Source organism: Pavona decussata, unplaced genomic scaffold (assembly GCF_977016875.1).
Source record: "Pavona decussata unplaced genomic scaffold, jaPavDecu1.1 SCAFFOLD_286, whole genome shotgun sequence".
Taxonomy (NCBI): domain Eukaryota; kingdom Metazoa; phylum Cnidaria; class Anthozoa; order Scleractinia; family Agariciidae; genus Pavona; species Pavona decussata.
In genome coordinates this window covers 329,777-357,016 of record NW_028145687.1, presented here as the reverse complement: position 1 = coordinate 357,016, position 27,240 = coordinate 329,777, and the positions used below count along the sequence as shown (strand labels likewise).

General features: G+C 36.7%; 1 protein-coding gene and 1 long non-coding RNA gene across 8 annotated transcripts in view; one reads left to right on the top strand and one right to left on the bottom strand.

Moving 5' to 3' along the window:
• LOC146455049 (uncharacterized) overlaps nucleotides 1–27,240 on the top strand; it is a 41,774-nt gene that overhangs the window by 4,064 nt on the left and 10,470 nt on the right. For 2 of the 3 annotated variants that reach the window (XM_085094748.1, XM_085094747.1), the window contains exons 3-11: nucleotides 3,879–3,902; nucleotides 18,897–19,090; nucleotides 19,926–20,000; nucleotides 20,538–20,618; nucleotides 21,562–21,641; nucleotides 23,122–23,211; nucleotides 24,023–24,185; nucleotides 25,508–25,623; nucleotides 26,212–26,393. In XM_085094748.1, the coding sequence (XP_084950874.1) occupies nucleotides 3,879–3,902; nucleotides 18,897–19,090; nucleotides 19,926–20,000; nucleotides 20,538–20,618; nucleotides 21,562–21,641; nucleotides 23,122–23,211; nucleotides 24,023–24,185; nucleotides 25,508–25,623; nucleotides 26,212–26,393 (1,005 nt within the window). Of the gene's footprint in view, nucleotides 1–3,568; nucleotides 3,708–3,878; nucleotides 3,903–18,896; nucleotides 19,091–19,925; nucleotides 20,001–20,537; nucleotides 20,619–21,561; nucleotides 21,642–23,121; nucleotides 23,212–24,022; nucleotides 24,186–25,507; nucleotides 25,624–26,211; nucleotides 26,394–27,240 lie in introns of those variants that run through there. The other variant, XM_085094749.1, reaches the window with a different exon arrangement.
• LOC146455046 (uncharacterized) overlaps nucleotides 2,299–27,240 on the bottom strand; it is a 50,427-nt gene continuing 25,485 nt past the window's right edge. For 2 of the 5 annotated variants that reach the window (XR_014859109.1, XR_014859108.1), the window contains exons 5-7: nucleotides 23,089–23,260; nucleotides 20,525–20,624; nucleotides 2,299–9,275 (exon numbers count right to left, since the gene is read on the bottom strand). This is a non-coding gene — a long non-coding RNA (uncharacterized LOC146455046). Of the gene's footprint in view, nucleotides 9,276–20,461; nucleotides 20,625–23,084; nucleotides 23,261–23,411; nucleotides 23,585–25,532; nucleotides 25,659–27,240 lie in introns of those variants that run through there. The other 3 variants (XR_014859110.1, XR_014859111.1, XR_014859112.1) reach the window with 3 other exon arrangements.

Here is a 27,240-nt window from a genome sequence, read left to right as displayed (position 1 = left end):
CCCCTCCCCCCGTCACGTTTATACCCGAGTAACCCACCTGGGCTTGAAGCCTGTAGGATGGGAATCTTAATACAAAGAATAATGATGAGCATATTTCTTGAAATACCCACAGCAAAAGCTTATATTATGGTACATTTTTTGGGCATAAATTACCGGGAAGAAATTTGTGATAATTCTTTTCAAACCTGCAGAAATAAATTAATTTCTTCACAACGTACTGCATGGCTTAATTAATTGACCCTAGCTGCCTGGCCAATTCCTCCAAAAAGTGGTGGGAAAAAAGACGAAAATAACAAGACATTATGCATTCCCTAACAATTTGTCTTTAATTATTATAAAACTGCAGGCCACCCACATATCACATGCAGATGTGAGTAATTTGTCTGCCAAATTTCTGAGACCCTTGTTTGCCCCAAAGGAAAAAGAGGGCTGGGGGCAGATTTTGAGGAAGATGGAGAAAAAAAGGTCAAATGTCCCCTGAGGGTGACTCCCCTCTTAATAAATCGGCCGGGCCTGTCTCTGTTGGGCGTATTACAAGCCCTTCTTTTTTTGTAGCGAGAAAGGGAAGAATGGTCCTCTAGCTAATATATCTAGTTAACAAAGTGTCAAATAATCCCTGTTGAAATAAACTTAACCTCCTATAAATCTGACTTGAACTGTAGCACTTGATGGATGTTATTTCAAAGATACCAACTGGTATTAATACTAATTCGATCAGGATTTAACAGTGGTGAATTTAATTTTTTTGCTACTATATAAAATGGTAATGAAGGACTGCAAGCATGATGTCTGCTGCCCCAATAAGCATTTGAAGGGAAATATTATTATCAAATGTGACATTTTTTTTTACAATAGATAATTTAAAAACTGTATCAGGACCTCCTTTCTGAGGGAAAAAAAGTGGAAAGATCAGAAGCGTAAGGTCCTGGTTGTAGGCTATATAAGATATAACACATCTCCTCAATCTCTATTTTTCTTTATTTTTACATTCACTCCAGTTCTTCCTGTTGATTTCTGTGACTAGTCCAACTCCTGACTCACCTCCTCCCCTCCCCCATGAGTAACAATAACAAGACATTCACTAACAACCTGGGGGAGGGGGTGGTGCTCCATAAAAATTTGGGCAAGTGTGCAGTGTGGCATGCTTCTTGAAACCCTTACCCCATTTAAAGCAGACCAAAGTGGCTTGGTGCTGTACATACCTATATATAGCTTATATAGGTGTACCCCCCACCCTGGCACTAATAATAGAGGAAATATATATGGGCATTTTAAAATTAAAATAATTTAATTTAGGAAGTTAATTTTCACATAGGGTCCACTTCTTTAACTTCCTTTTCAGGATGCTATTTTTGTATGATTTTTATTTTTTTATTATACCTAGAATAAGAGTATGTAATGTATGTAGGTATGTATGTATATCTGATGTTACAGTTCAAGATACTGTGTTAGTATTTAAATGGCATATGATAAACATGAGACAAGGAAATATGAGTCCCTGCATGAGTGGGAACCATGCATGACAACCAGCACACCACTGGACTTATAGATGCATGTGTATTGGGTGCAAATATCCACTAGCTGCGGGTATCATGATTTGCTCTTCAGAACTTAATTGGTGTTAAGCTCTTTGTGGTCTGGATTTTATAACAGGACTTGTGCTGTTTGCTTGAAGCCTGTTTTGTTTGCCTGATTATAAGCCTGCAGAAAAGAGGAAGTTGTAAAGATTACACTCCTGTTACTGGACAAGATTCAGCATACATGTATTAAGTTTTAATTTTATGATGAAAACCATCATTATAAGCCCTTTTTCACCTAGCTCTCCAACATGAATATTTTACTGACCACTGAAACGTTCTTGTCTAAAGGATCTTCCAACACTGACTACATAAATTTTATTTTGACATATTTTCAACGTTCAGTGATGAGGAATCTGTTCAACAATTTTGTAATACAGTAGTAATGAGTTATAATTTATCCACTCTAAAGATTATCTTTTCGCCTGCAACAAATATATATTTTAGTCCAGCTAGAAGATGTAGAACTAATTATGTTTTATCGTGGTTCTGAAGTAATAAAAATTCCTCTTGGTTTTATTCCATCTTTTGCCAGCTGATGTATAAATGATTACTAATGATGTTTTATTTTCACTGATAGGGAAATTTCCCTTAGGAATTGTTAAAAATTAAGCTAACCAAAACATGTAACATGTTTATGTTTGGAATTTATTTCATTAATTTCAGTTTTCAAGCTGAAGGCTATTTTTTTTGAAAGGGAATAGATCTAAAAAAGTTCGAATTTGTATTTTTTATTATTTTACCACAACGAAAGGCTGAGCACAACTTGAATGGGTTTCGTGACTTGGAAATGTCAACATATGTGACGCACGCCCAGCGTGAGGCCTCGGCGAAGCACGTGCAGAATTTTTAAATTGCATGCTTTGCAAATACAATACTTTAAAGTGAGTTATTACAAAAAGGAGTTTTGTTTTGCTAGTTGAAAATATTTTACGCTCATTCATTGCCCCAATGGCTTTTTTTTTAACCGCGGCCTCACGTAAATACAGTACAATCCGAAATTGTGTTACTCTTTTCAGTCTTTTGCTTTTTATGACGTAAGGCTTAACATTGCTACCACAAATTCAACTTTCTCCATTGCCAGCTTTTGTCTATCACAAGCCGCAAGTTACTTACAAATTATGATTCCACTCCTCCACCTCCTAATCCCGGGAAGGCAAATCTTCGCTGGGCTTCGTCATGAAACTCCATTTGGCCAGGTTCACAGACGCGCCGGACAAGAATTTTTGTCTATCAAATCAAAAATGTTGAAAGTGTTTCCAAGCTCTAAGGCAGGGTCTAAGCACGGTAGTTTATTATTAGTTACAAAGAACTTTGGTATCTTTTACAGCGAAAGTCTTTACGTCTCATCCAATTACCTATTCCGGGGGGGGGGGGGGGGTGAGCTCATGATCGACATGTGCACCGGTTCTTGGCAATCTATTTTATATGCTAAAGAAAATATTTGCTTTGTCAGTGCCTTCCGTTTTGTCGGCGATACTTTGACGGAAACCCTCATTTGCAGCTTCGAACTGTTTTCCCATCGATTTCCGACCGTGTTAATTAAAGCGTTCCATGTTGAAGACGGTGTTTTTTTCTGTTTCTGATCGACCAGTTCAATGTGCGCTACGCACTTGAAAAAATGAATCTATCGAATGTCCTTTTTTATAGATGACTGTTTCAGTCTATTGTTTGGCGTTTCCGCAACGGAAAGCGATATTGTCTTCGCTTATCTTTGGTCTCTTGAAGTTCGTACAGGCGTAGATATTCCTCATTTGATAACAGAAATACGTTGTGTCGTCAAGAAGAAATCAAATCATTTTATGAAATTTGTGCATAGGAAATATATTAGGACCCCCGGGATGAGCAGAGTTATCACGTGATTTTGGCGGAACTTCTGAGCCAATAAGGCGACGAGAAATGAAAAATGCGGCATAATATTTCCGCCGTCCGTCAATAAACAATCGCCATCTTGATTTTGGTTTGTGGACCAACCTTTGGAATTGCCGTTTTTACGGAGATGTTTTTGCCTTCCAACGTCTTCGATGGTCTTTGAGATCTTGTAAATTGCTGGTTAAGGAGCTTGCGGTCCTTGGTGTGGGTCAATTTTGCAAAAATGCCGCCTGTTAAGCGGTTACAACCGAAGCCTAGGTATGTCTGAGTGAAGTGCGTGTCGAGCTGCTGGAAGCTTACGACTGAAAATAATGTGGAGTTACACGATGCAACTGCACCGACTGCTTGCTTTGTCGAGACCTGTTTTAGAATTCAGAGCTTGCGAGTATTGAGATCTGCTAATGTCGCGTTTGTTTTTTTGTTTTCCAGGACCAAAAGTACAGACAACACAAGGTAAGGGAAACGTTCTTTCGCAAATGCAGGAGAACTTAGTACATTTGGCGTCTCAGTTCTTTCCGTACATTTCTTCCTGCGGACAGCACAGCCGTGCCTCTCAATCGCTACGGCCGTCATAAAGTACTTTTGAATATTAACAGCTGTAGTTATCGTACAAGGTTCTCTTTGAACGGAAATCAAGGCCGTGTGTGTGGTGTTTGCATGTATGTTTAGATACGGTGTCTGTCGAGAGCTTTGCGACAACTATATCTATTTTGGATATACAGTAGTCGTATAGATCCGCCTTGTGAAAGCAATTAAATACCACATGATGCCCTTGAAATGCCATAGCGTTTGATTGTTGGGATAACTGTACCCTTTACAATGACTGTCGACTTTTTTTTCAAGTATTTTGGAATTTGTTTTCTGCCGCAACCTTGTTCTAAACGGAGAGACCGGTTTGCCGTGCATAAATTAGCCAAGCATCAATATATTAATTGACAATTCGATCAATGTTTCTTTCTTTTTTCATGTCAGATTTGCGCGTCGAACATGAACACAATTGTTTGAGGATTTGTTGCGTATGCGTGTAGTGATTGTGCTAGGATTTGAGGGCGTTTTGCTTGTGCGAAATGCATTCGAGCAAAGTAAAACTTCGAATTATTGTATTCGCAAACGCATAACAGACCTCTCGAAGTTCTACTCGCTACTTTGGAATCTTGAATCACGCGATCCATTATCTCTCCTCGAAAATCGCTTCTTTGTTCCCACGACACAAGGCTTGCCTCTTCGCATTACCTTCGGTAGTATGAAACTAAAAGTAAGAATTTTCGAGTGTCCCTGCCCTTGCTGGAGATTTTTTTGTTTACATTTGCTCGTGTCGGTGAGTCTATGTTGTGTAAGTGAAGCTCATCTTCGCTGCAACTGACAGCTGTTTTTTGGTTGTTTTTATTGCACTAGAAACGGTGAATCTTTTGCGGCAGTCTTGCTGCTTCATTTGCGGCGACTCTCGACCGTTTTTAGTCACAAATTGATTATTTTTTGTTTATTTGAAGTCAACAGCGAGAAATTGAACTTTTCGTAATTTGCGCGTGTCATGTACGCGCCGAGACGTAGCAACTGTGTTTTCGTGAGTGATTTACTCAAGTGAAAGCTTTGAAGTTAACGGTATTTCGCGCATTAAGGTTGCTGGCCCTGAATCACGAATATTGAATGTTTTTCCCTGGTGTGCACACTTATCGGCGGTGCTTCTCTTTAATCGAAGAGAATATCGCGTAGTTTAGACGTCGATTTCTCAGTTGGCCTTCCAGGAGATAAAGAGCCTATTTAATGCGTTGCTTTTTACCTTTTCAATATCATTCCGGTCTATTATGTTTTCGACAGTATTTTCCCTTCACATTACTGAAAATTTCATCGTTGACTTTAGGAAATTTGATTTCATTTGCACTATTTTTTTTTGTACATTACACATTCTTAATCAGTTATTCACAAATTCGACTCGTCTTTCTTTTATCTGAGATCCATTTTTGTTTGATCATGAAAACAATATGATTGATGCTGTTTCAAAAACATCCTGTCAAGGAGAGAATTTCCCAAGGTGCTGGGCCGGGACAAACAGTTCTATGTCTGATTAGCTGGCTCCGCTTGAAGCTTAATTTTAATCCTGCAATTGATCAAATAAAGTCCCCAGCTGAAACTGAAATCACCTATACAGCAGACTGCATTAGTTTGTGGGCAATAAATTTCAATTTGTGAGTAATATTTCTCAAGTGTTTGTTCAGTGGTCTACCTTTTGTGACCTAGCGTACATGTAGTTGTTTTTCGAAGATAAAAATGAATCCCTCGCTTGTATTATGTTTCAGTACATGGCCTGATGTAGGTCAAACATGAATTAAAATATAAGATTCCACGTGGTTGACACCCCTTGCAAACATTTTCAATGTGTCTTGATGTATCTTCCTGTAATCTTTGTTCAGACACCTGTTTATTTCTGTGAAGAGAAGTCAAGAGAAGAGAAATGTTAGTTCACAACCTAGGCTTTATTTGTTACCTTATCTTTTTCAACAAGATGTTCCTGGTGTGTTATTGATTTAAGCTAAATTTAACTTACCACATTCTTTTTTGCATTTATGTAACTAATTTCTGTCTGATACTAAAACAGAGAGGTCCAAAGCTCTAGAAATAGTTTAATGAGTCTTTCGACTGCCATTTGCATTAAAATGAACCCCTGCTTCCTCTTTTTCAAATGTTTTAGTTACGGCTCAGTGTGGCTTCTAGTTTTGAATCTGTGGTCAGGGCAGTGACTTTTTTTTTTATTACTGAGCTATTAATCCTGTTTTGATGCTGATGTTGGAGCTGTTTTTTCTTGTTCACTCCTTGGAGTTTTTTTTTTATAGTAACCCCATCCTTACAAAAGATCGGATATTTTCATCTTCCTCTATCCATTAATGCTTGCTATACATGTATCTACTTCTTCATCCACATATTGTTTTTGTGTGAAATGATCATTGACATATCACAATTCTTCAGCTACATCTACTTTTCTCCTATTAAATCAACCCTTGGGATTTCAATTTACTTAACTACTTTCTGTCAAGGTCTACGTAGTGTGATATTTCAAATGAATTTTGTTGTGCCATTTTTCAATTTATACACATATATTTTTCTGAAGTGCACAGTAAATATTGGTTAACTATTTCATCTACAAAGTACTGAATTTGTTGAGTGTCCTTATGTGGCTACTGCTACTTTTGAGTCTGCAAAATTAATGAAATACTACAGTGCAACCACTTACAATAATTGAAAGGTACTGAGAAGTAATTTCCTTTGATCCTGTTGATTATTCTATACATCATGGAAATTTTTGAGATTTTAAAGCTATATATTGAGAAGCACTTGTTTTTCTGTCCTGCTGTTTATTATGTTGTACAAGGTGGTTCGAACTTTTGAGTTTGTGGATGAAATTTGAGTGTAACCATTCAAATGTAAGCTTAACTGAGTAGTACGTTGCTGTGGTGCCATACTATGCTGCAGCTGTAACATTGGTCCTGATATGTTTAAAAAACTTTTGAGCCTGTGGGTGTAGTCCTTAGTTATGAGATAAAAGCTACCTGCATGGAGCAGTACTTTCCCGTGGTGCTGTATTATGCTATGCTGAGGTGGTTTTAACTTTTGACTCTGCGGGTGAAGTCCTTATAAATGTGAATATTTAATTGAAAGCTACTTAGCAGTACTTTGCTGTGGTGCTGTTTTATGCTACAGTACAAGGTGGTTTTAACTTTTGAGTTAGGTAATAAACAAATAAATACAAATAGTGATCCTTTAGGGTAGAGTTAAACAAAAACAATGATTCTTATAGTAGATTTAAACCAAAACTGATCCTTAGGGCAGATTTTCAGGAAAAAATATTAATAATCCTTATTGCAGATTTTAACAAAAAATTAATAATCCTTTATGTAAATCAGATTTTTCCAGACGGGAGGGTATAAAGCCACACCTGGAACTAAGTGCTTATCACCAATTCAGACATGAAGGTGATATGCATAATTTCCAGACAAAGAAGGTCTCACTTGTAAATATCCTGGTAATTCTCTGTTGTCCCAGAACAGCATCTTCTTGGCAAATGCTTGCACGGAACAAAATCACCTTTAGAGCTCATCGTCCCAGAGAATGCATGCATGAAACCAAATCACCTATGGTAAGCTAAACTTTTAACATTGAAGAAGCCTTAACTCTCTGGGGAGAGCCTAAAATGATTGTAAATTTGATTTAATGGTCAAGTTTCCATTCCACTCTAAAAAAGTCGCTGATCTCATTAGGAAGTGCTGGAAAAAATGTATTTTATCCAGATACTGTTTCATGAAATGAAGTGACTGTGGATTTGTCACATTAATAAATGCATGCCCCTCTGCGCATTAGTGGGACAAAATGTCACAAACTGTGGATGGAATCCCTCTTTTTTGCCAGTTTTATTGCCAAAGGATTTGCCTAGGATGATCAATCCAAACTTTTTTTCTGGTCAGTGAAAAAGTACGGGAAAGATCAAGGAGCATTTTTTTGTCCTGATGAATGTTAACCCTTTTGTTGTTTGTAGGTGGTCGGAGTAATTTGCACATTGTTTGTTTGTTATTGATGGTGGTGAGAATGCTACATGTACACAACTGTATTCCCTACATATTAAAGGGGAAGTATCATGGGGTTTTTGATATCTTTTGTTAAAAATGATGAAATAAGACCTTCAATCAACTGCCAAATAATTCTAGAATGATGAGAGGAAAGAAATCAACTCAATTCTTGAAAGGTACAACGCGTGATCTGTTCTAGTGCATTTTGGAAACAAAAATGCGAGAACTTGAAAAACATTAGGCTAACATTTTTTAAGTTTCTATTCATACCGGTCTACTCTGTCTCTGGCCAGAGGCACTAATTGACAGTTTTATTGCACTGAGGTGATAATTTATAACAAACTTGACAATTCTTTCGTTGTTTCTGCTCACTGACAAACATTTTTGGGTTTTGATATGACAGCAAATTTGCGTGATACTTGCCCTTTAATATCTTGAACATCTCGGAGTATCAAAATTTTTTGAACTCCTGACGTATAAAGTGACGGACTGTACATGTAAAGGGTTGCCATGGTAAGGAAAAAGTCGCAAAAACAGAATTTTTTCAAGGTCACGGAAAAGTCAGGAAATTCTATATCAAGTCAGGGAAATGCTAAATTCTACCTCAAAGTCGGTGAAAAGAAAGGGAATTTTATTTTTTGTTAGCTACCAGTTTTGGGAGAGGGTTTCTTTGTTGGAAAAGGAAATGCTATTTCAAAAGATATTTACAAAGGAATTGTGGAATTTCTGTGGCTTCATTTCCAGCTTTATCGGTCGAGAAATTGTCTTTCATGGACTTTGAAAAACTGGTTTGTGATCAGTAGAAAGTCAGGGAATTTTTATTATCGCAGTAAAGCTGTTTCAGCCGCCATTTTGGCTAAAGGATAGTCCAGAAGTGTACTGGCAGACTATCAGCAGTCAAAAGAACTATTGTTTTTTGACCATGGGTTGCGGTTACTGATGACAGCGTGTCCTTGTGGTTAGATGTTTATTTGGTTAAGATAAGCTTTTGAGGAAGTGATTTACACATATTCTGTGTCGGTTTTGAGTGATCTTTTGCTTTGGTGAGGTTGTGGTTGCTTTATCCAAGGATCATTTGTAATCCATCAATAATGAAATTATGAGGTTCTCCACATGCATCATGCATGCCATATCCCAGATTTCGTCGTCTGTTTTATAAGCTTGTTTTAGCTCCGGTCTTGGGTCATGAGGTAGCAAATCAGGTTCTTCAGAAACTTTCAGTTTCTGTTATATGTCATTACATTCTTGCGATGTCTATTAGACAAAGCTGATAAATAAAAAAAATAAAAAATATGTAAATAGAGTCGTCTGGGATTGCTTCTGTTGTGCCAGTTTCTTTCAATATTGATAAAAAATTTGTTAATGTTAAACTGTAGAACAAAATTTAGGATCAGAATCAAAAGGTTGGCATACTGGTGAAACTAAGGTGTAATTTTTACCTAAGGTACAATTTCATAACAGATGTTTTCTGTAAATGAAAGAACTGCGGCAAAAAAACAGACGTGTAACATTGGCAAGTTTTTTTAATAGCCAGGAGGTTTTACTTTCCTCTCTGTGCTCATTATGTAAACAAATTGATTTGATGTAGCAGAAGTCATCTGTAAATTACCCGGTTCTGTAAATTTCAGAACTTTGTAATAAGCTCAGCATTTAAGGCAAAGTGTAGAAAAACTTAATGTTATTTGTTTTCTCTGGTAGCTGAAGGAGTCATTTTTTCTTTTGAATTCATTTTTATTGATGGTTTGTGTGCTCTTTTGTGAAAAATACTTAAATTGGCAGAGCAAAACAGGCAACGATGGGAAGAATTCAAAGTTAGTAGACTTGTGTCTTTTGCCAGTTTAGCGTTGCTACAAATCCCACAGTCTTGCGCTCATTTACATGTATTCAATCAAAGACCCACGTACAATGTACATCGGAGACCTTCAGGAAGACTTTTTTGTCATTTATTAACAGTTTGTGGTTAGGTGCATTGTGACATTTTGATATTGAGACTTATTGAAATCACTCACTAGTTAGTTGTTACAACTGTATTGTGGTTAAAAGGAACATGGTTTAACAGTGCCTTGCGTGTGATTGCCCTGGCGCCATAAATTAAAGTTTTGACACTTGTGGTTTTCAAATTGCATTGTAAAATTTACCAGACCTCTTGTCTTGTATTATATTGATCAGCAACTGTAGTTGTAGCACTTGTGGTTTTGTCATGTTAATATGTTTTTCAACAGTCATTTTGGCTGATTCCTGTTCTAAATTAGTGTTGCATTTATTTATTTTTGGGCAAACCATAATGTGTACAACCTTGTAGCAATTGAATGACACTTGTTATCACAGTCACCCTTTTCATATTCTACAGCCTTCATACAGTGTAAGCACAAACTGTTTTTTTTTTTTTTTTCATAACAAGACAAAACAATGGCATCAAATTATGTAATTTTAAGGTAATATTGCAATGATTTACAAACCCGCAAAAACCAAAGATAAATAAGATGCCAATGTAATGATTAATATTCATTAGTGAAAATCATGATCTTGTTGATAAGATTTTTTTTGGATCCATTTGCTTTGAAATTTCTTATCACCCAAGTATGTAAATGTCATTAAAAGAACTGGAGATGTGATGGCATTCCAGTATTGTTTTACGGGTGTCATCCATCTTAACTCCTGTCAAGTCTTTGTGCTATCCACTTGTAATTATAAATGTGAGGTTTCTTTGTTCATGTTATTTTCAGCTGCGCTGGCGCCATCTAAATTGTTAACCTATATTAAGAAGCATTTGATGAATTTTAATCCGCCGGAACTTTTTCTTTGTCTTGACAGAAAGTCAATGAAACATAGTCTCCGTAAGTTAAACAGACACAAAAAATAATGGAATTATCACTGAGGGTATTTCATTGTTAGGATTCAATGAAACAACATGTGCTTTGGTTGCATAATGCAAACCATGTGCTACAAGTAGGATTTTGTCACGGCTTGTAAAAATAATGTATTTTTACTAGAATTTACATTATAAAACTTGTTCACATGTTTTATTGGCTTTGAGCCATTTCCTTTCCGTTGGTAGTAATTAATGGTGAATTATGATTCTAATTTATGATAATCCCTTTTTGAAGAAGAATAAAAAGATGATTGGAAGGAAAAAATGTCTCCCACACGTAGAAACTAACAGAAAGGAAGCTTGAACTTGAACTTGAACTTGAGCAAGCCACATTAATTTTTATAATATTGTAAGACAGTGTAAAATATACCTGTTCAGAATAAACAGGTCTTAACTTTGCTGATACAAGGAAAACAAGATAGCTCTTGAACATTTGCTATTGCAGTTGACAATTGAAGACTTAACCCTTCTTTTTTTCCCAAAGGTCAGACGTTAAAGCATATCATATGGTTGATTCACCTCAACAAAATTAGACATAAGAACACCTAATTTTGGGGTTGAGGCTAGACGTTCTTGCCAATTTTTGGCAATTAATATTTTGAGCCTGAAAAGTTCCTAAGATGTTCTTAGTTATCTGTTATAATTTATTAGTGTTTTCAATAAATCTATGTGGACATGACCAAGATACCTATTATTTGGGTTAACTGGAGGACATAGAAGAGTTTTTACAGGTATTACTTTACCTGTATTTATACTGTTTGTTTTAAAAACATTTGGTCAAAATATAAATGATCTTAAATAATTGACTCTCAGCCTGGGTAATGTTCTAAGTATTTTCTCTAATTTTAGTTAATCTCAGCCTTAATGTTCTTATAAAAAAGGTTCTTAAATAAATTAAAGAGTGCATTTGGTGTATAAAAGAGTACTTGACATGTTTGATTCTAGATGAAATTATTAGGTTTGGCCATTCAGCTGAAATCTATGGAGTACGTAGCACTTGGAATCCTTTTACTGTTGTTGATTACGTGCGGACATAAGAGGTTACGAACTTTTAGCATTTGTGTCTGTGGTTGAAATCCTAAAGTTTGACCATGATTCAGTGAAAACTACTGAGCTGTACTTTCCTGATAGTTAAAGTGAACATTGCTCATTTTAGATTTTCCACAAGTGAAAACAAACTTTCAAAATTTAAAAAACTGTTAACCATACAGGGTGTAAAAGACAGCAATTGTTATCCACTGGGTTGTCAAAAGCACTAAGTTTAATTATACACTGACAGATGTGTTTGCTTGACTTGTTCATGACCATGACTAATAACTGGAAGCACTAAGCAAATTTTGAAATTTAAAATTACAGAGTAAAATTGAGTGTGTAGGTGTCATGTCAAAAGCAAGTCATTCAGTTTCTACTTACTGGTTGAGCACAATTTTTGCTAACAGTGTTATGTAATTTCCTACAATGAGTAAATCATTGCAAGAAATGTTAAATTTACAGTCAGTCTACTGTACATGTATGTCATGCATGACCAGTCTTTCAGAGAAATGAACTTTCAAACCTAGTTTAATAGCCTTAGCTCCCACAAGTCTCCTGTAGCTCAGTGGTAGAGCATCTGAACTAGTAATCGGAAGGTCTTAGGCTTGGCTCCTGATAGGAGCACTTGGATTTTTTTCTTAGTACAGATGTATGTCGGTCATTTACTGATTAAATACATCATTCTCATTTATTCACCAGGCTTAACATATTCCATCACATTATTTCCAATGCGCATATGCCACACATTGACATTCCAATCCTAGCAGTACGCAGGATGTTTGTCCCATGAACCTAGTTTAATGGCCTTAGCTCCCACGAGTCTCCTGTAGCTCGGTGGTAGAGCATCCGAACTAGTAATCGGAAGGTCTTAGGTTCCACTCCTGATAGGAGCACTCAGATTTTTTTCCGATTATGCTTGTGTCATTTACTGATTAAATACACTGTATATCATTCTCATTCGAATTCCTCTTTGTAATGACTGGCATTTGAATGGAATCTTGAAGATTTCTCTGGAAGTCTTTTCAAAAATAATTTTTGAAATACTGCTGTTAGCAATGTAAAGAAAAATTCATTAGATGGCTTTATACCATCAATAAAGTAGGAAAATTTATACCACAACTCTGAAATCTCACTGGCGATGTTCAAAACTGTCGTGTAAATTTCAAAACTCTGTTCAAATTTAAAGTGCCCCTGGGACGAAAATTTCATTTTCCATCTTTTTGCATTTTCGTGTAGAATATGACCTTCTTACTCATGTTACCAAATTTCAATCATTTACGGCGATTGGAAGTATTTTTTTTTAAGCCTTTTATTCGAGATTTCACGGCCGCCATTCATAAACTGTATTCTGCTGTTATTTAGTTCGCAACAGCAGAATACAGTCTATGAAGTAGAATCCATATGAAAATTAGCCATGTGGAATTTTTCGTGTTGAGCCAATGATGTCACTTCCTGTAATTTGAGCCAAGCGGCCTTGTTAACAAGGCCAAGTAATGGCGGCCGTGAAATCTCGAATAAAAGGCTAAAAAAATACTTCCAATCGCCGTAAAGGATTGAAATTTGGTAACATGAGCAAGAAGGTCATATTCTACACGAAAGTGCAAAAAGATGGAAAATGAAATTTTCGTCCCTGGGGCACTTTACGGTTACCCGATACCTTCAGAGTTGTCTTGCGTTTAAGCGATGTAGTGCGTCCAGTTTAAACTGTAGATACCTAAACTCCCATATCAAATTTAAGCTTATAGAGCTGACTATCAAACCATACCAAGAATTTTGAAATAAAATAAATTGTCGAATTTTTCACGGCCTCTAATTGTGAGCGTCCGAATCACCTTTCGAAAGCTACAAGTCAAAGTGAACTTTGTTTTTTGCTAATTTAATTTGCTCCTCAGTTTCTGGACCCAAAGCGCTAAAAAAACGTCTGCGTTTTGCCATATTCAATCACAGTAAAAAGTTAAAGAGTAATTTCGAAAAAAAATGAAAAAAATGTGGAGTAATCGTACAAAAATCGCTCTCGGAGAAAAAATATTTCAAAAGAAAAAATTCGCCGACATGTTTTTGTTGTTTATATGTTAAACTAGCTACTGTCCAAATTTGAAGGGAAACGAACAAATTCCTTTTCACTTTTAGCTCTTTGAAGTGGCTCCTCCAAGTGAAAAAAATTGATTCGAGAAAACAGCGCTAAAAATTCTGCAATTCATTTTATTTCAAAATTCTTGGTTTAGTTGGATAGCCAGCTCTATAAGCTATAATTTGATATAAGGGTTCAGGTATCTACAGTTTAAACGGACGTGCTACATCGCTTGGACGTGAGACACCTCTGAAGGTACAGGGTAACCTTAAAAAATATTGGTCACGGGTGATGTAGATTGATTGTGCTAAATTTTCTTTACCTTAGGAGAACCAGCATAATACATGTATTATCATGATTGTTGATGGAATTTAAAGGAGTGAAAATGGTTGAAGTCTTTGGAGCAGAAATTTCCTGTGCATGCTGTTTATTATCAGGCATGATAATGTTATCGATTTGATTAAATATGCTGTTTATTGTCAGTGATATTAAGGTTTTTTACAAGGACGTTGTAAAGTATAATAGAGTTGTTGCGAAGCACCTCATAAAGTATAATATCACTGACAAAACTTCAACGGTCAGTTATTAAAAGACAGAACTTTTAGACGGTGTTTAACAAAACCACATTCTAAGCTATTTTTAATTTTGCCAACAATCATTTCTAAACATTGTCTGCTGCTGACAGTAACAAGAAGGCTTGCATCCCAAACTAGAAAACTATTTTAAGTAAACCACTTATAAACAGATTTGGAGGCCCACTAATTGTCTTAAGCCGCAGTCTAAGTTAGACTCTGTTTAAATAACTGGCCCTAAGCGTTTCAGTATTGCCTGTAAGATGAAATCGCAACAAGGCTATTGCCTAAGAAAAATTTCAAGGAGCCCACAAGGCCAGAAGCTGAGAAGTTAGGAGCCCAACATGTGAAGTGTTAGGTGCTGCTGCAAAAAATGCAGAGAGAGCATTTTCTTGTCCCAAGTTCAAGTTCAAGTTCATTATTTTATTCACACTCATTTGAATTACAATAGCAAACAATAATTATTAAAATAGTAAGTTACAAGAATAGAATAGAAATAGAGCTAGCCCCAATGGCTACCAGGCTTCCGTTATGCAGTGGTCCTCGTTAACTTAATTTTAAGTGAAAAATTAACTAAATTACTTTAAATTTGTGTTTTCAAACTCTTTGTAACTATAATGTCTTCTTTGGTGCAGATATACAGATGTACATAGGCCTTCTGAGTGAGTTCATGTTTTGGGCTTTTGAATGCACTGGTGCAAAGGTTCAACTTGGTCATGACCGTGACTAATAGACAGGAAGTCAACATTTTAGCATGAGCGTGTGGGTGTCCAATGAGCAGATAAATATGTTGTGGTTAAAAATTTACAACTGAACTTAAACTTGAACTTGGGCATGCAAGAAAATGCTCTCTCTAAAGTTTTAAAGGGAAACAAATTTAAACCACAACATATATTTCAAATCCTTGTGAGTTAACCACTACATAATTTTAATTATATACATGTCTATAATCTCTTACTACATGTATTTGTTTTCTGGCAAAAATCAGTGAACTCAAGAAATGCTTAAATGAACAGTGAGTTTAATTTATGCACGTGTTGCTTTGCTTGATCGTGACCATGGCTAATGGCCAGGCAAATTTTAAATTCAGTTATGAGTGTCTGTATTTCAGATCCTTGCCAATTAAGCATTGTATACAACGCTGCTGCCTACTGGAAGAAAATGTGCAAGGAGCCCACAACGTCAAAAGCCAAGAAGTTAGGAGCCCAGCATGTGAAGTGCTAGGTGCTGGTGCAAAAATTTAGGCGCCCAGAGCATTTTCTTTGGCGCCCCAGGCTATCAGACTTCTGTTAGGCAGCAGCCTTGGTATTTATTATATTATTTCCTGTAAATTTTGTACATTTTGAAAGTAAATGCAAATGAGGTTTTTCCTGATCAAGATGATGTCCCATTTGTTTTCTACCAAAAAAGAGTAATCATTTAGTTAAAAATTTACTGATTGAAAAACTTCCGATAAAAAACGATTTAGAGAAACATTTCAACAAGAAAATTAACGATATTAAAAAAGCATGACGTTTCGACGACTTCATATCGTCCTTGTCAAATGAGTAAAATGGAAATAACAGAAAGGCATATTTATAGGTATTGAAAGTGAAAAACTTCAGTACACATTATTAAAACTAATTAAAGATGTCTGACGTGTCAATGATGCTATCATCATTATCAAGGCAAAGTGGCTGTTTCTTTGTTGTTGAATATAAACGTTAAGTGAAAACAATATAATAGACAATTTAGTTTCTTTCTATGAACTTGGCGTGGATGGAGTCAGCTTGCACATTCAGAGCTGGGTTAAGATCTTGAATGATCAACATTTCGTGAATTAAGCAGTCAAACTTGTTGTGCACAGCATTTCTTCATCTCTGAAAAGTTGTTAGTTAATTTCGGTTTTAGCATCCCCTGCATTTCGTACAAATGAGTAAATGCAAGAAATTCCTACTTTTGTTTGCCTGACAAGAGCCATCTTTTGATTTATGTATGTAATTATGGTCAGTTGATGAATTTAAGGGAATTTAATATATTTTAATTAAAAGCTGGTTTAATTAATGTGCAGTCAGTGTAAGTTCCGACACTGAAGCTTTATTGGCTTCTATTTTGCTTTCATATGTGACTTAACAAATTGCATTTAATTACAACCATCATCAATCTTGCACCATATTTTTGTTGCAACTTTTAATGAAGGAGGAGAAGACAGTGTAGTGCTTTGTCAAATTGTTAGCTAGCTTCTTTTGAAAATTTGTGTGTACTGCTCACAAGCTGTAGTGACTGTTTTGGTTGTGGATGGTTTCATACATTGTATGTGTACCTTACATGTAGCTGTTGTTAAATTGGACTACAGTGACTTGCCTGGGAAAAAGTAGGTTGAAGGAATTCAAAACTGGTGTTAATCTTTGAGTGGTGTCATTCAGATGCCATGTGCAGATCAAAATGGTGATATTTCTTTTTTTGCTTCATGAATCAACACATAGAAATCACTGTTGATGTGACTTGAGTTTAAGAGGTACATTAACATGCAAATTTGCTGGTTGTTGTTTTTGTTGAACATTGTTATTTTGGACATACTGTAGTTAGAAGTAGAGAATTCTAGTTTGATGTCCTAAGCTCCCACGAGTCTCCTGAAGCTCAGTGGAAGAGCATCCAAATTAGTAATCAGAAGGTCTTGGGTTCGACTCCTGATAGGAGCACTCAGATTTCCTTTTTCCGAGTTTGCCTGTGTCACTCACTGAATAATACATCATTCTTGTAGAGAATTCTTTTTTATCTAGAATAATTGTGCATGCAGATTAGTTCTGACAAGTGCTTTCAACTCTCTGAATGGCTACTAGACTAAGTATAACCATTACAAAAGCTAACTGTGAGGTTTCAATAAATACACCTTAAGATTGTTTCAGTTATTTTTGATGGTGAATCACATGCACCACAATACATTCGGTTTTAGGTGTTCAGAGTGTTTTACACAATAGCAGACCTGAGTTGATTGGACTCTGACAAAAAATCTGTGTATGCAAATAGAGTGAGAAATTAAAGGCACTTTCTGTCAATTCTCACTGGTGTGCTACGAATGGAATAATATCATGCTTCTTTAGATATCAGTGACTGTTTTTGTTGATGACGTGTGAATTACTATTTTTGCTGCTAATTAGGGCAAAGGGTAAGTGGTACATCAAACTCACTAAATGGAGACAGAAATTAAAAATTAAATAAAAGTGCAGAGCACTAATTGGGGACGCTTTCGTGTTTGAATTGGAATTTAGAAGTGTTTTTGAGGAGAGGGGAAAACTGAAGTTCCCGGAGAAAATCCTCTCAGAGCGAAGACAATAACCAACAACAAACTCAACCCACACAATTATGCGGAGTCCGGGAATCAAACCCGGGCCACATTGGTGGGAGGCGAGTGCTCTCACCACTGCGCCATAAACGTACTTTGACTCCAACATTTGTATGTGTGGAATAATAATTTCAGAAGTTGACACTTGAAAGAAAGATGTTCGATGGATTTTTATATAAATTGTACATGTAAGGGACTGAACCAAGTCAAGCGGAGTATTCACTTGGTATTTGTGAACAATAGAAATCAGTCGAATGTCCATATCTAGGTCGCTTGCATTTCCTAGAAAAGTAGTAAGCTGTTTCTTGTTTATTTACCTTTTTGCCCAAAAATTAAATACATGTACACAGCTAATTTTCTTAGATAACAAACCGGTCTCTGTGCCAAAATAGAGCTTATTTGGAGCAATATTTCGATTTTACTCTCAAAAGGCTAAAAGTAACATATGCCTCTTTTGCACAAAACCCAAGGTTTTTGCCTGAGAAAACTGTCAAGGAACCCACAAGGCCAAAAGTTCTGTGCTGTTGCAAAAACTAGGCCTTATCACGGTTTTCGACGTCATTTTGACAAGTAGGCAAACATGTCTTGAAATAACAGAGTTTGTATGGAAATTTGATGTCAAATAATTTTCATAAAACATCGCTTCTGAAAAATTCATGAATTGGAACCTTTTGTCCCTAGGAAAAGGGTTTTAAGGAAAAAAAAATTGGAGGGATGTAGCTGTGACAGAAAGCGTCCAGTCGTGTTTTGAATTTTCCAAACATTTGTCTGTATAGCGAACCAGCTGTGAACTGCTACTAAAAAGAGTTCACAGGAAAAAAATACAGGGAAATGTATGGAAAGTTCAAAACACGACTGGATGCTTTCTGGCACAGCTACATCCCTCCAATTTTGCGGCTACAGGATTCAGGGACCAATAAAGTAGAGGACTGTAAGAGCTGTGGGACTACTGTGTTGGACAGTCGTCTTGAAACCCTTAAATTAATAACTAATGTTCTATGTTTTGCTTTATTCAGAACTGTAGAACTTCGTAAAGAGAGATCTCGAGATGCAGCCAGAAGCCGACGTGGCAAAGAGAATGCACAGTTTGATGAGCTGGCAAAGCTTCTGCCGTTGCCAAGTGCCATTACTACACAGCTGGACAAGGCTTCTATTGTCCGCCTCACCATCAGTTACTTGAACATGAAACAGTTTAATCTTCCCAAAATAGGTATGTATTTTATTTTTGTGAAGCGAAGAAAGTTTTTATGTACAATTCACGTAGTACAATTCAAAGCGCTCATGGGGTCAGCAACGCGTTATTTGTCATGCGGTAGATGACTGGAATGCTCTCCCAGACGGCATTAGGAATATTTCCAATTTTTTAGTTTTTAGACGTCTTATTAGAAACATGTAGACTCTTTTATCGATCTTACCCTTTTTACTCTTTATTTTTAGATAGCTTTAGTTGTAATTTTTTTTTTGTATTCTTACGTTAGATTTATGCAGGGCCTCACTGAAAACCACATTTTGTGACGTGGGCTCCCTGTTGAAAGATCTTATTTATTATTATTAGTAGCCTGAGCAGCGTTCCAGATAAGAGAGCTGGGTCTCAGCTAAAAAATCTGAGAAACCTAGCTTCCTGACCCAACAAACCAAATGGTAAACTGAAGAAGATTTAGAGAGAACCTCACTTACTGATCTCCCAAAATTCTTCATTGACTTCCTGACTTTGAAAAATTTCTGGAACACTGCTGAGTAAACAAATGATGTTTCATGGCACTGTTGCTGATTATTAGACTATTATTAACTGCCAGCAACTGGCTAAGACACTGGTTACTTTGTGTTTTGAACCACCTACATGTACTTGTCAGTGAAAAGCTTAAATGTTCAATAATAAACCTGTATAGCACCCTAAGCCGTCTACTGCTAGCACTGCTGGAATAATTGACTGCTTCAATATCATTATCAGACTCTACTACTCTTATCCAGACAATCAACCTAATTTAAAAGTTCTAACATTGTTGTAACTATTGCGTAGTAAGTGCCTGTTTGTATTTCATCAGTAAAACGTCGCCAGATTTCAGACTGCTCGTTTCTGTCAGAATCATCAGCCTCACCCCAGTCTGATGCAGATCTTGGTGAGTAAATGGAAAGTTAGAAGTAGTTTTATGTGGTCAATCAAAGTTCTTTATGTCTTGGTTGGGATATTGGGTAACAACTTGAGACAGTTTTCATTTGCAACTTTTTAATTTCTACAACTTTAGTCAGACATTAGGTAGCTTGTGATCATCTGGGTATGTGTAGGACTTCCTGAGATAGACTGTTAGAGGTGACATTCACTGACAATTCGACAACCTGAGCGGAAGTCAAGTGAATTGTGAATCATCAGTAGGTGGTGTTCAGTCAGGTAATTGACCTGATTGATTAATTAATCCATGATGTTTTTGGCTGTAGACCTTTTACAGTCTTCACATTCTGTTCAGACCGTTGATCAAAATGTCTTTCAAAGTCACCAGTCTCAAACAGTCCTCAGGACTACACTCACCTGGATGATCATTGACATGATTCCTGGGTTAACACATTTACAATAACCATCAAAGATAATAACAAATTTGTCAAGGATGTATTAAAATGGTACATCTGTAACTTCATTGAAGCTGACCTGCATTTTGCAGATGTTCATTTTGGAAGTCCAGGAACTCCTTCACCACCGACGTCCATTTCTTCACCCTTAGTTGGTGTCAGCAGTTCTCCAGGTAAAGCTGTTCAAAGAAAGATTGTTTTTAGGTTGTGAGTCATGAAACAACCAATGCATGTTGTTAGGCCTGCACTGGAGATGACGCAGCAGGGCTTTAGACTTCTAGTAACCAGCTAGCCACAGACCAGTAAAACATTATTATCCTGCAAAGTCGCGTGGAATATGATTCTTCTGATATACTTGGCTGAAGAGGCTAAAATTGGGATATTCCACAAGATTGAGCAGGATAAATGTTTTATTGTTCAACACATTGATAGCAGAGCACAGTTTTATTGCAGAAAAGCTAGAAATTGTCTAAAGTATATACATGTATTTTTACATTTTTCTCCCCAATGCACAAAATTAGGTATATCACAGGATATCTGTTGACTACAGACTATGAATATTCAGTGAACCATCACCATTCATTATGTATTTCGGCAGTGTTACAATGTGTTGAATAATAATATACAGGTTTGATGTTGCCAATCTTGCAGTCAACAAAATTGGAGTAATGTGATATACCATTATTTTAATTAATAATGATACCAGATACCAGTTACGGCCTATATGTGCTGTTTTTCAAGCCATTTCAATAGACCTTTGTACCTCCTAGTCTGATAACAAATTGATGGCAGTTTTCTATGGTCATATGTAGACCATAAAATGATGTCATTAAATTTTCAAAACTCAATGGCGTTTTGAACAGTTTATGGCGCCATTTTATGGTCTATAAGACCATAGAAAACTGCCATTGATTTGTTTTTTACGATAACATGGAAAAGTACGAGTGGAATTGGCTTTATTTTCCATTGGAAAGCACATGGCATCACATCTGACATCATTTTTATTGTCTGTACTCTTATAGACAATAGCTACGAGCCAATCAGCATGCAGGAATTTAGACAGTTAAAATAATTAATTTGTAAAAACTCTTATGTTCATTTCTTGTTTGTTGATAGGGGCAGTTGTTCCTTACAACAATCAGACTGAAATACCTCTTCAGGACCTTGCAGATAATAGTGGAATATTTCTGCTACAGGTCAGTGAAAATCCTATGTGTGATTTTATGAATGAATGAAATTCTTATATACGGCACATATCACCAAGTCTCATGGCGGTTTACAATTCTATGGGGTGAGATCAGACGTCAGCATCAGTCCATATATTAGATCTCACCCACCCACCCACTCAACCCAAGCATAAGTGTGTGAAAGATAGAGGGCCAGACCACAACACTGGGAACTATGTCCCCTACTCTTACGAACAGTGTGTGGGTTCTTAAATGTCCCAAAACGTAATCATGAACTGGGGTTGTGAGACAGAACCTATGATTTATCGTCCTTATCCGAGAAGACTAGAGAGTCTAACCATTTTGCAGAGGCAGCACTTTTCTCCTCAATTAATTTTAAAGACCCTGAGTGTTGGTCCGGCCGGGGTTTGAACCCGCGACCTCCCACACGGGAGCCCAGTGCTCTACCAACTGAGCCAACTGGTCGGCAGTTACAACATCAGGGCCCAGTTGTTCCAGACTTAACTTATCGATAACATCAATGAAATCAGTGAGTAATCAATAGTAATCAATGGGTAACCAGTTGATCAGTCATTGATTATTAACAATGATCAATGAGCAATCACTGAATAATTGATAGGCCACTAAATTTTTTCATTGATTAGTCTTGATTAGTCATTGATGGCATTGATTAATCATCGATATGGTCTCGTGGCTACACAAACCATACCAGCAGGAGTCATGTTTGGCCTGTAACCTTTTTAAAATATCTCCAGCATAATTAATAATGTATTTGTAATGAATGAGTAATCAATAGCATCACTGAATAATCAATGACATTGGTGAGTAATCGATAGGCCACAAAATTTTTGTTCATCGATTAGTCATTGATTACCCATTGATCGTTGCCAATAATCAATGACTAATCAGTTGATTACTGATAGACCTTTGTCACTCGGTGGCCATGTTGAGTCTCAGGAAAATAAAAAGCTTTGTTGTTGCACAGCCAGCCTCACACTGAATTCGTGTCTGGGCAAGGCTTGCCGTGCAAAACAAAGCTGACTCAACATGGCCCTGCATGACAAAGGTCTTTGGATTGCCCATTGATTACTCATTGATGTCTTTGATCGTTGATTTATTAGTTATGTCTGGGTTGTTCAATTGATTGCGCATTGATTACTCATTGATGTCTTTGATCGTTGATAAGTTATGGCTGGGTTGTTCAATTGATTGCCCATTGATTACTCATTGATGTCATTGATCATTGATAAGTTACGTCTGGATTGTTCGAGGCCCAATTAATCTAATCCCGGGTTAACATGAACTTTCATTCAAGTTTATTTACTTATCCACAAGGATTCTTCCAAAAGGTTTTAGTCCCTCAGTTTTGGCTTCAGTTAGACCTGGTGGTCTCGTGAGTAAAAGATTTAATGCAAAGAAAACATGGCTTGTATTGTAATAATTCGTAATTACTTACTGGTCATTTCTTGACTTTATTTCCTCTACAAAGGCTTTAGATGGCTTCCTGTTAGTCCTATCCAATGAAGGAAAAGTCTTGTATGTGTCAGAGACAGTGTCCGTGCATCTTGGGTTGTCACAGGTGTGTGTTAAGCAGACAGACTGTATGTGTATCATGATGTAAATTAAATCTGCAGAATAGGAAGTTTTGCTAAGTGACGTACTGTCAATGAAACACGTTCCCAAAACAAAAGACAATAAGTGCTGTTAAAACTCAGCCCCCTCTCCCCTTTAACAATGTTAGTCTGCCGCCAGAAAAATAAGGCTGGGTAATTGTCTGACCTTCAAAGCAACATTGAGTGAGGGGTAGGCAGGGCTGTCAACTCTCCCGGATAATCCTGGAGTCTCCAGATTTTGAACCGTATCTCCTGGTCTGCAGATGTAGATCTGTAATCTCCAATTTTTGAGCCGTTTGTTCTGGTCTCCAGTTTGCTATTTATCGTAGACTCGACTTTCTGAGAAGAAAATTTGAAATGTGTAGCGTTGTTTCTGGTAGTGTGTAATGTACGCCCCCCCCCCCCCCCCCTCCCCACTGAACCTATGAATTTGGCCTTGATACGACGCCTCTGTAAGGTGCTTTGTTATTGCTGGCCAGGGAAGTCATATTCTCCATATGTGAGGACGTGTGAGGTTGACAGCACTGGGTAGGGGGGCGGGGGAGTGAATGTTTTCTACTCTCCAGATGGTGTTTTCCTTAAGGGAGACTGAGATCTTTGCACACAATTCACATTTTTCTCGACTACTTTTGTCCAAGATTGTAGCTACCTGTCAATTACCACTGACAGTTAAGCTGCTGAGTTGATTTTAAAGACACTGAAAACTCCTACTACAATGATCACTGTTAGGGATTAAAGACTTGATAATAATGTGATTTCTTTTTTTTCTTTACCCAGGTTGAGTTAACAGGAAGCAACATACAATGCTACATTCATCCTGAAGATCACCAAGATCTTTTTAATGTGCTGGAGAATGCCAGGGAAGAATTGGAAAACCAGAGTAATCAGCCAGGCCCAAGCTCATACACTGACAACATTCCATTCTTCGGAAATCAACAACGTAAGTGATATCAAAACGTCAGCATTGAAATCTCTTTACAGTGGCCATGTTATCTCGTCAACTCAACCAAACTTTTGGTTCTATCCTCCATAACGCAGCACCAACCCCACACTTTCTTTAAAAATAGGTAGTCAAGGACTACAGTGGCGACTACTGTAAATAAAAATTGGAAATCGTTGTAAAGAATTGGTCTCCCGGTGCTACCAGACTTCAAGCAACCTTAGTTTGTAAAATATGAGGATCAGTTTGTCAACCAACGTGTGGCTCATCAATATTGCAGCTAACGCAAAAGCTCCTGGAAGTAAAAATACGGCTCTGAACGTTACAGGCGATAATATGTTGAAAACAAGACGAAACATCATGGAAATTCAGAACATGTTTTACTAGATGTAAAAATAATATCCGTAAGAGTGCATCTAGTATGAACTGGGGGCATTGGACCTCGACAAATTTTGCCTCAAACGATTGGAATAAATTAGACCTTTCAATCAGACAAAGCCCATTATAGCTAATTTTAAAAGAGTGTTAAGAAATGTAAATAGTCTTAAGTCTAATTTTTATATATTCATATATAAGTCTTTATTTTTCTTTTTTTTTTTTTGTTTTGTTCTTTTTTAATTTTCGAGGACTCTTTTGTAAATCACTTATTAGTGAAATAATGATTTCCTCAATAAAGAGTGTTATTATTATTATTATTATTATTATTATTATTATTATTATTATTATTATTATTATTATTATTATTATTATTTATGATCGCTGGAGATAACCATGATGGTCAATGATAAGTCACTGATGATACTCACTAAAATACAAACATCAAGCACTGGTGTCAATAGAGTCGCAATTGTGTTATTCCGAACACTATCCGAAGATTACGATTACTTACACTCACTCTTTCACACTCTGTGACATTGTGGTTACTCTCAAGGAGCAGTAGCCATAAAAAAACTAACCTTCTTAGGTAAGTGGTTGAAACTTTTATACTCGAGCAGGACCCACCAAACCAAAAAATTGATGGTGGTCTCTGCCTGCACCCCCCTTCTCAACCTCAAAAGATGGTGTCTTTATTGCATAGCCACCCCTCTATCCAGCATTAAAAAAAATGACAATGAAATTCGAACCTCATTTTTCAAGTTTTATCTGGTAATGCAGACTCTTGCTAGCTGAATATTTCTGTGTCACCTCAAATTTTTAAGCCTATAACATTTTGTCTGTAATGTTCATGAGATAGGTGGTCTTCAATAACCCCCCTTTCCCAGACAAGGTGAGTGCTCTACAAACAATCTTGTTATGACCAGTTCCTTATCTCTTATTTCTAGCTTTTGATAATGATGAGGATACTCCCAGCAGTGAAAAACCAAAATCCTTTTTCGTGCGGATGAAGTGTACTCTCGTACGACGAGGTGGAGCCTACACCAAATCATCAGGATTCAAGGTTGGAAGATGTGCAATGTGTATGATGCATTTGGCCTTAGATATTAATAAGGATTAGTAATTAGGACCTGTAGGAATACATAACATTACAATGTTATTGCATTCAACTAATTGAAACTACTTTACAGAATAATACACTTTTTCCCCACAAGTAGTATTTCGATTGTTTGCAGTCTGCACTTAATTTACAACCCATTAACTATTGCCTCATATTCTATTGCTGTGGGACTGCTTAATTTTTTTTTTCTTTTTTTGTTTTTTTTGTTTTTGAGGACAATTCACACGTTGAAGCCCCCTGTGGCTTAAATTTGGAGGGGCTTATTCATTGTAGGAGCTTTTTTCGCATTTTGAATTCAGGGGCTTATATATTCAAAGTGGCTTATACATGGAGGGTTTTAATTTCAGAATTTTATGGTATTTTTAGTTACATTTTGCATATATCTTAGCTAGTTTTGTCCAGGATTTCAGCAGCGACAAATTCAGACTAAAGTTTCTGAACAGGGTTAGAGCCCCGCCCCTCCCATCAATCAGCCATTGTCACATTCAGTTGACCATGAAAGACCCTCACTGTGAGTGGCTTGCTTTTAAGGTTATCCATTGTATGGGGAGAATGAAGAAGTATCATGCCAAGGGCCTTCCAGATATAAAGTATGCTTTTGTGGCTATTGGGCAACCATTGCCTACCATGAACATCAACGAACTGCCACTTGAATGCAACATGTTTGTGAGCAGAGTAAACATGGATCTCAAAATTGTTTATTGTGAAGGAAGGTAGGTCTGGTGGTAGTTATTGTTTTCCTTTCACTCATACCATCATTTTATGTTGCACATTTTTGTTTTTTAATTCCATCTTAAGTAAGGCGTGTTTAGATGTGTGGTTTGTTATGCAACTTTTGTCACACCCTCTCACTGCAATTTTTCTTGTACAAGGCTGCAACTTCAAATTCGCTTGTGTACACCAGCTGCAATTTCAGAGCAATATTTCTATTTTCTTATATTCTGGTCCACATAGATTAGCTTTGCTACCTGCGCCACCAGGAAATTGTACATGTATGTTAAACATCTAATAAAGTTCAGTTCAGTTCTGTATGTTTTCTGATGTTTCAAACATGTTCAATGCTAGTGCGATAAATAGTGCTGAGATCGCATCTAGTTTGCACGTGCAATTTGAAACTACAACTTGTGCGTGACAAAAGTTGCACGAAAAAAGAGCGGCAAAAACTGAACAAAAATCGCATGTGTAAACGAGCCTCTAGGAAGAATGAGAACAAACATCTAGTGAAGGTGACTTAAACAAAACAGTTTTTATTTTATCACATATTCTGGGCTTCCAAAATTATATGTAAAACCCCACTGAATTGTTAAACTCAGTCGTGTTTACAAGTGTGTCAAAATTGAGATGAGATAGTAAAATTCACATCTTGAAGAAAATTTCAAAGGTTGCTGATCAAAAAATAATGTTTGTAAAAGATGTCTAAATTATGCAGGCATGTTGATGAACAGTAAAGATCACAACACAAGAAACATGCCCAAATTAGTTTTGCAAATTACAAACAGCACCACAGGACAGTACTGCTCAGTAGCTTTTGTTTGACTGGTCACACTTTAGCATTCCATC